General features: G+C 42.4%; 1 protein-coding gene across 1 annotated transcript; it reads right to left on the bottom strand.

Moving 5' to 3' along the window:
* Window positions 1-2,136: 2,136 nt before the first annotated feature.
* Window positions 2,137-7,970, bottom strand: LOC138947486 (uncharacterized). The gene is made up of 2 exons (XM_070318960.1): window positions 5,947-7,970; window positions 2,137-4,347 (listed from the first exon to the last, which is right to left on the bottom strand). Exons 1-2 carry the CDS (start codon window positions 6,782-6,784, stop codon window positions 3,950-3,952), a joined length of 1,236 nt encoding a protein of 411 aa, XP_070175061.1. The 5' UTR covers window positions 6,785-7,970; the 3' UTR covers window positions 2,137-3,949.
* Between the last annotated feature and the right edge of the window lie 608 nt (window positions 7,971-8,578).

Here is an 8,578-nt window from a genome sequence, read left to right as displayed (position 1 = left end):
GGATTATTCATGATGTCATGTCCATCACCATGACTATATGACTGTGTGCTTTTTGACTCACATGCGAAGCAAAAGTGAGTCTATGTACTCACCCGAGTCGTCCGTCCGTCCGTCCCCCCCGTCCGTCCGTCCGTCCGTCCGGACGTCGGTCCGGAAAACTTTAACGTTGGATATTTCTTAGACACTATTCAGTCTATCAGTACCAAATTTGGCAAGATGGTGTATGATGACAAGGCCCCAAAAAACATACATAGCATCTTGACCTTGCTTCAAGGTCAAGGTCGCAGGGGCCATAAATGTTGTCTAAAAAACAGCTATTTTTCACATTTTCCCCATTTTCTCTGTAGTTTTTGAGATTCAATACCTCAACTATATATGATATATAGGGCAAAGTAAGCCCCATCTTTTGATACCAGTTTGGTTTACCTTGCTTCAAGGTCAAGGTCACAGGAGCTCTTCAAAGTTGGATTGTATACATATTTTGAAGTGACCTTGACCCTGAACTATGGAAGATAACTGTTTCAAACTTAAAAATTTTGTGGGGCACATGTTATGCTTTCATCATGAGACACATTTGGTCACATATGATCAAGGTCAAGGTCACTTTGACCCTTATGAAATGTGACCAAAATAAGGTAGTGAACCACTAAAAGTGACCATATCTCATGGTAGAAAGAGCCAATAAGCACCATTGTACTTCCTATGTCTTGAATTAACAGCTTTGTGTTGCATGACCTTGGATGACCTTGACCTTGGGTCAAGGTCACATGTATTTTGGTAGGAAAAATGTGTAAAGCAGTTCTTAGTGTATGATGTCATTGCTAGGTTTAGTTATTTGACCTTGACCCTGAAGGTCAAGGTCATGTAAAGGTCAAAGTCAAGCATGTGAGTCGTATGGGCTTTGCCCTTCTTGTTTATTGCTTGGGTCACGCAGCATAGGCCTACGCTTCTGTTTGAGTTCGTGTCCTGAATATTTGTAATTAATTGTTTTGTGTTTGTTATTTTGAATAAAACTCTGCTGAAACCATTGTACTGTTTGCAGTTATTGTAGGCAGTCAACACCACCACAGAAACACCATCGACCCGAAATCTACACTAACCGTACTAGACTTTAATACTAATCTAGAGACACTCTGCTTAAAGTTCTTAATTCTTTTACCGTTGATACTCTGTCACAAAAAAGAGCACAGAAAAGGTTTTGTCAGAACGTGTATGCATGAGGTCATCAATCGTTTTTCTGACACGTTTATCAATGCAACACGTCGTTTTGACTGGCACGACGTGTAAACTGGATTCTAGAGAACGAATGTGTCTGCTTTTCAATTTTCTTCGTCTGTACAATGTTAGAAATGTAAACTAGCATGAAAAGGTGTTGTGGAATCAAACGTGGCATTGCATGAGCTATTTGTACTTGTAGGGTCTAACAGGTAAATGTGGGTGTTTTGTGTGGCACTGACGAATGAAGGTAGTCCCGCACACGCTTTAGTCAGAATGAATCGTGCAATGTTCCATATACTAGTAACCCAAGGCCACTTTCAGACACGTGTGTCTTGTGTTTACACAAAGCGCGGCAGTGTGCGTATTAGATTTGAGCTTGGACGCGCATTCTTTCAATTCTGCTTGCTAATAGATCGTCTGTTACGCGTTGTTATTTCAGGCGTTGTGGCTCAGGATAAAGTTTCTAGGACTGTACGGGTGACTTCATCTCCACACTTACACGTGCACCTACAACTCTTGGCTACACGTACTGAGAACAGGACCCCTATAAAACTGCCATTACTCTATAGAGACAACCTCAGTTCAAATGCCAATGTTATGGGAAACAAATAAGACGAACTATTTTTTTTTGGCCACACAATTCCAATCAGTCACGGAAAAGTACCGCTTTGAAAAACAAACTGCATAAGTATCGCAGATTGTATTTACTTTATAGCGTGCTTAACACACACAAACACACACACACACACAAATACACGCACACACGCACGCATGCACGCACACACGCACGCACGCACGCACGCACGCACACAGACACACACACAAACACACACAGACAGACACACATACACACACACACATCTACAAACACACACAAACACACACACACAAACACACGTTTTCAATGTTTTTTCTCACATCTTCACATCAAACGTTTTCAAACAACCTATTTTATACTCATAGTTCAAACGCTTTCTATTTAGCTTTTAACTGTTATTGTTCCAAACAAAATAATAACACATATTTTCAAATAATTCAGTACAGTACTTCACATGGACCCGGAAGGTTCATAAACGGACACACCCACTTTGGAATGGCTAGCGTTAAATCACGGATGTTTTTCTCCAAAATGTGTAAGAGTTCTGCTGGGCCAGTTGTTTCTCAAATGCTATATTTATACCAATGTGTTGTCACATATCAACAACACGTTCTTTTCCGCGTTTGTTGAAAACGCAATCCCTATAATACTGATGGGCGAGAGACATACTGATTCAAGAACGCATCATACTCAGATATAAATCGTACATTTAGATTAACACGAGACCCAATCCGAAACACAAATGTTTCATTATGATTTAATTTTAAACTCAACATTCAAGAAGATTCATTCAATAATGGTATGCATGTAACAAAGGATTCTTTCCTACCACCCAAAAGGGATTTTGCGTCGATTGCAAAGTAAATCTGACTGATGAATTAGCAATTCTTTGTCATGCTATTTTATTATTGAATGAATCAAATAAAAGTAACGAGACAGAAGCCTGAAGGTTATCTTGCCAGGTGCAAAGCTGCATAGAAAGAAAGAAAAAAAAACACATTAAGAATACTGTCTGTTTACACTTACACACAATTTACCTAGCCAAACTTAAAGGCATCAAAAAGAGCTAGATTTGTTCATGAACGAACGGGCAATGCTATCGAATGCTTTCATGAATTCAGCCATTTAGTCACAACAATCACTACACCAGTCTGAACTGGGTCTGTTATAATTATTATTCTCGTTTAAAACGTGCAGTGGTTTTTTTATAATTAATCTGGTGGGACCTTTTGATTTTAAAAAACCCGTAGAATAATATCGACACCTTTGAAAGAGATTTTCATGGTAAAGAATCAGTTAGTTTGTCTGCACATATCGTACGTCAGTTAGTTATGTATATATGCAAGATCATTAATGTAAGGCAAGCAACGTATGTAGTGCAAACACTATCATGAAGGTATACATGTGTCATTCGACAGTAAGCACCCCACCTCTCTCTCTCTCTCTCTCTCTCTCTCTCTCTCTCTCTCTCTCTCTGTGCCTCTTGCTCTCTATCTCTCTCTGTCTCTATCTCTCTCTGTCTCTATCTCTCTCTGTCTCTTGCTCTCTCTCTCTCTCTGTCTCTATCTCTCTCTGTCTCTATCTCTCTGTGCCTCTTGCTCTCTATCTCTCTCTGTCTCTATCTCTCTCTGTCTCTTGCTCTCTCTCTCTCTCTCTCTCTCTCTTTCTAACCATCTACACGACCTTAGTATTTTCATCGATCTAACAATCGATGTCTAATCGATTCTAAAATGCTCTTATTTGAACACTTTAAATGTGTACCCGTTCAACAGCATGCCGATCATGTTCCCGGTATCAAATGTATAGTAGCTGTTGGTACCACACATTATTTCTGTGCAATACTCATTTCACACTTGGGAAATACATATTTCTTAGTTGTTGTGTTTGTTTCATTCGTATATTTTGTTGTTTTAAAGTTATGAACATGTTTATGTAAATATTGTCTGCCATGGCAAGTTTGACCGTATATCACATAGAAGCTCGGAAGAAATGAAAATGGTCTTCGGCGTCGTGCGATGTGATAAAACAGTTTTCAAATCTGCAACTAGGCAGCACTACTGACGTTAACAAAACTGAAACACAATATGTAATGCTTGTTAGGTACTGTTGTCATGAGGTAAAGTTCCAATGACGTCAGTTTATCACAGGGTTAATGAGGTATCCAGTAAAGTACATTCCTCTGCCGTAAGTGCTGCCGAAGTAGCTACGTAACCACACACGCTGGCCAGCACGCAGCATCAGAGCAGCCTCCACAGTAGAATGATACGGGTTGCTGATGCTCAGTCCATCTTCATCCACCATGAGTTCAATAAGCGGAGCGCCCGCGAGACCACTGGAACTCGAAATGGAGATTGCAGCAAAGAAGTAATCCCCGTCAACCGGAACCGTGAAGTTTCCCGAGGTCGCGTTGTAAGCGTCTCCCTGATTGGTCAAAACTTGGCCGAGGATGATGGGAAAAGGAGGATGAGGTACAGGGGGTTTTGTGCTCTGGCTGAGTCTCGCGTAGAAGACGACACTCCGGGTTGAGGACGCTGAAAAGAGTTAAACCAGTCTGTGGATTGGAAATATTCTATTTGTGATAAAAATAAATAAATAATACATACATAAATGAAACGACATAGCCAACGTTGAAGCCTCGAGCATGCTCAGTAAACAAGAAGTTCGTCATCACGCCATGCATTACGAGAGTCAGAACATAAACCTGTCACCTCAAAGAGAGAGACCAACCCCGGCCCACCCACGCCCCACGACCCCCGCCAAGAAAAGAGATAAAATCATCCCCCCCCCCCCCACCCCCGAATAAAAACGAAAAATCAATCAATCAATCAATATGAGGCTTATATCGCGCGTATTCCGTGGGTACAGTTCCAAGCGCAGGGATTTATTTTTATTTAAAAAATTTTTTTAATTTAATTTAATTTTTATTTTATGCAATTTATATCGCGCACATATTCAAGGCGCAGGGATTTATTTATGCCGTGTGAGATGGAATTTTTTTACACAATACATCACGCATTCACATCGGCCAGCAGATCGCAGCCATTTCGGCGCATATCCTACTTTTCACGGCCTATTATTCCAAGTCACACGGGTATTTTGGTGGACATTTTTATCTATGCCTATACAATTTTGCCAGGAAAGACCCGTTTGTCAATCGTGGGATCTTTAACGTGCACACCCCAATGTAGTGTACACGAAGGGACCTCGGTTTTTCGTCTCATCCGAAAGACTAGCACTTGAACCCACCACCTAAGTTAGGAAAGGGGGGAGAAAATTGCTAACGCCCTGACCCAGGGTCGAACTCGCAACCTCTCGCTTCCGAGCGCAAGTGCGTTACCACTCGGCCACCCAAAAACAACATAACATACAAGAAGAAGAAGAAGAAGAAGAAGAAGAAGAAGAAGAAGAAGAAGAAGAAGAAGAAGAAGAAGAAGAACAACAACAACAACAACAACAACAACAACAACAAACAACAACAAAGAGCAGCTATAGAAGTCGATAAGTCGGAATGCAAGGAAGAGGTCTTCGATCACACAACGCACATGACAACCACAGCGAAAACAAAGGGTGAAGAGCTTAGTGCGATTAGGCACCACACGCACACACGCACGCACGCACGCACCTCACACACACACGCGCGCGCGCGCACGCACGCACACATGACAAACACAGCGAAAACAAAGTGTGAAGAGCATAGTGCGATTAGTCACCACACACACACGCACGCACGCACCACACACACACACACGCGCGCGCACGCACGTACGCATGACAAACACAGCGAAAACAAATGGTGAAGAGCATGATGCGATTAGGCACCACACACACACACGCACGCACGCATGCACGCACCACACACACACACACATGCGCGCGCGCACGCACGCTCGCATGACAAACACAGCGGAAACAAAGGGTGAAGAGCATAGTGCGATCAGGCACCACACACACACACACACGCACGCACGCACGCACGCACGCACCACACACACACACACACACACACACGCGCGCAAAACAAGAAGCCGAGAAGAGATAGCGAGGAATTAATTACTAATTAACATACTTATTATAAAAGGCTATTTAAGTACTATGATAATGTATTTATAACGAAATAAAGGCAAACTTACCAAACTTAGCCTGAAGTTGCGACAAGTCAGTCTGTAACTGTGAAGAAACACCCGACACTTGCCTCCCCCCTTCTTTAAGATTGTTCACGTCATTGACAAGTTGTGCATGCGTCACATTGATCTTGGTGACGTCATCAGTGACGTTTACTCTCCAGTGCTCTAGAATATCGGTGTCTTTTTCAGTATGAGTGGTTCTCCTTTCCAGTGACGTCACGCGTTGGTCAAACTGAGTGAGGTTGTGATCATGGACCAACAGCCTGCTACCAGTCAAGTTCTGAATGCCCTCAACCCGACCTAGTTTGGTGGTTATGTCAGCAACATCCCGGATCGTCTGCGACAAGGTTCTGTTCTGTTCCTGAGAGGCTTGACTCACTTCTCCCCTGAAAGCGGCAAACTGAGCCAAAGCGGCTTCCAAAGCTGTCGTCTGCTGCTGAATAGTTTGAGCTGATTGTCCTAATTCCACACTCAGAGCGGAGATTTTTGACTGGAGTTCAGTTACGTTGTCTTGAAGAGCCTCGTTGTGAGTTCCCAAGATCCAGACTTGATGCGTTAGGAAGTCAATCGATGCGCTAAGCTGACCTACTTTCTGAATTAATTGGTCCACCACAGCCTCGTTGATAGACGGAGAAGCGTCAGAACGAGGCTGACGGATTCGGGAACGAGGCTGTCTGTGGAACTTCGGTAGAGCGTTACTTCCATAGCGAGATGAAGGGTTGACTTCTTGAAGTTTGACTATGAACTTTTTGTCGGAAGTTTCTTCTTGTTGAAGACTTGAAGATGAAGCAAATCCAGTGAGGAGACAAACCAAAAGGAGACCGGCAAGACATTTACCGGCCATGGCTGTTTCTTGACAAGTTTCACGATCGTGTTAACTCTCTTTAATCTTCGATTGACTCTGCAATGTACTCTCTTTCTGTCAGGTATTGATTGTCTTCTCTGCAATGGAAACCGCTCACATTCAGCAAAAAAATAAACAAATGCATCTGCAAAAAGGTAGAACTTAACTCTTTGTGTTCAACAATGTTGTGAGATAAGTCATGGGTCGCTTAGGAACACGAAGTATACACTGCGACCAATACTTTTCTCTCAGTCTAACGAACCTTTGCAGACTAGGTGTTGTCTTGTTCAAGAAACACATGTACACAAACACGACTTCTCTTTGACCCTATTTTCCTCAAAACATTTGCGAAACAAATCTTCGGCAGCTTAGGAACATAAGGTCTAAACTACAAGCGTAGGAACACAAGTTGTAAACTGTAAGCAATTATTTTCTACAAGTCTGAAGAAACTAGGCTAGTGTTTTCTGGTTCAGTCAACACACGATGACGACATCTCTTCAGCCAGAGTTGAAATAAGATCAGCAAGTTACTAATACTATTAGTTATTGAAGATCACAGTCCTTTGTGAGAGATGTTGAAATGAGATCAGCAAGTTACTAATACTATTAGTCATTGAAGATCACAGTCCTTTGTGAGAGATGTTGAAATGAGATCAGCAAGTTACTAATACTATTAGTCATTGAAGATCACAGTCCTTCGTGAGAGATGTTGAAATGAGATCAGCACAATACTAATACTATTAGTAATTGAAGATCACAGTCCTTCGTGAGAGATGTTGAAATGAGATCAGCACAATACTAATACTATTAGTCATTGAAGATCACAGTCCTTCGTGAGAGATGTTGAAATGAGATCAGCAAGTTACTAATACTATTAGTCATTGAAGATCACAGTCCTTCGTGAGAGATATTGAAATGAGATCAGCAAGTTACTAATACTATTAGTCATTGAAGATCACAGTCCTTTGTGAGAGATGTTGAAATGAGATCAGCAAGTTACTAATACTATTAGTCATTGAAGATCACAGTCCTTTGTGAGAGATGTTGAAATGAGATCAGCAAGTTACTAATACTATTAGTCATTGAAGAGCACAGTCCTTTGTGAGAGATGTTGAAAATTCAGTCTGAATCACAGAGCTAAGATGACTACAACCCGACCCGCGCAAAGTTCTGTGTTGGTTGCTGAATGAACGGGTTAGTTATGGTGGCTGTTTCTGATCAAGACACAGAGTATGTGTGTGTGTTATCAAGCCAAGTTGTTTGACCGCTAACTAGGCCAGGGTTATCGGTGATATGAATGACGCTTTCTGGTGATAGGCGTACTGTCCTCAAACCAGTGGCCGAGTTTGTCGCGTACTGTGATTCACTGCTGTTTCACACGGACCACAGGCAAGTGAAGCTTCTTCTTCTTCTCCAGCGTTCCAGCATTTTTCTGGTTACGTGTGAGCTCGTTTGCCCATTTGGGTTCCCCACACTATACTCTGATAGCATAGTCAGCTTCACTCCACTTTTGTTTTGTAGGGTATTTTCGTGTTTCCATAACCCACCGAACTCCGACATGGATTACAGGATCTTTTCCGTGCGCACTTGGTCTTGTGCTTGCGTGTACACACGAAGGGGGTTAAGTCACTAGCAGGTCTGCACATAAGTTGACCTGGGAAACCGGAAAAATCTCCACTCTTAACCCACCAGGCGGAAGCGACCGGAATTCGAACTCACGACCTCCCGATTAGGAGGCCGACGTCTTACTACCACGCAACTGCACCCGTCACAAATGAAGCAATATTGTTCGCC

The sequence above is a fragment of the Littorina saxatilis genome, linkage group LG14 (genome assembly GCF_037325665.1).
Source record: "Littorina saxatilis isolate snail1 linkage group LG14, US_GU_Lsax_2.0, whole genome shotgun sequence".
In the NCBI taxonomy this organism is placed as follows: Eukaryota; Metazoa; Mollusca; class Gastropoda; order Littorinimorpha; family Littorinidae; genus Littorina; species Littorina saxatilis.
Note: the sequence above shows the minus strand (reverse complement) of the source record. Positions and strands in the feature narration are given on the sequence as shown.

Excerpts from the sequence above, each read along its gene's own strand:
- LOC138947486 (XM_070318960.1), bottom strand. The coding sequence starts at position 6,784 with ATGGCCGGTAAATGTCTTGCCGGTCTCCTTTTGGTTTGTCTCCTCACT. Across the intron at positions 4,348-5,946 it reads GCAACTTCAGGCTAAGTTTG|CGTCCTCAACCCGGAGTGTC; the intron begins GTAAGTTTGCCT and ends AACTCTTTTCAG.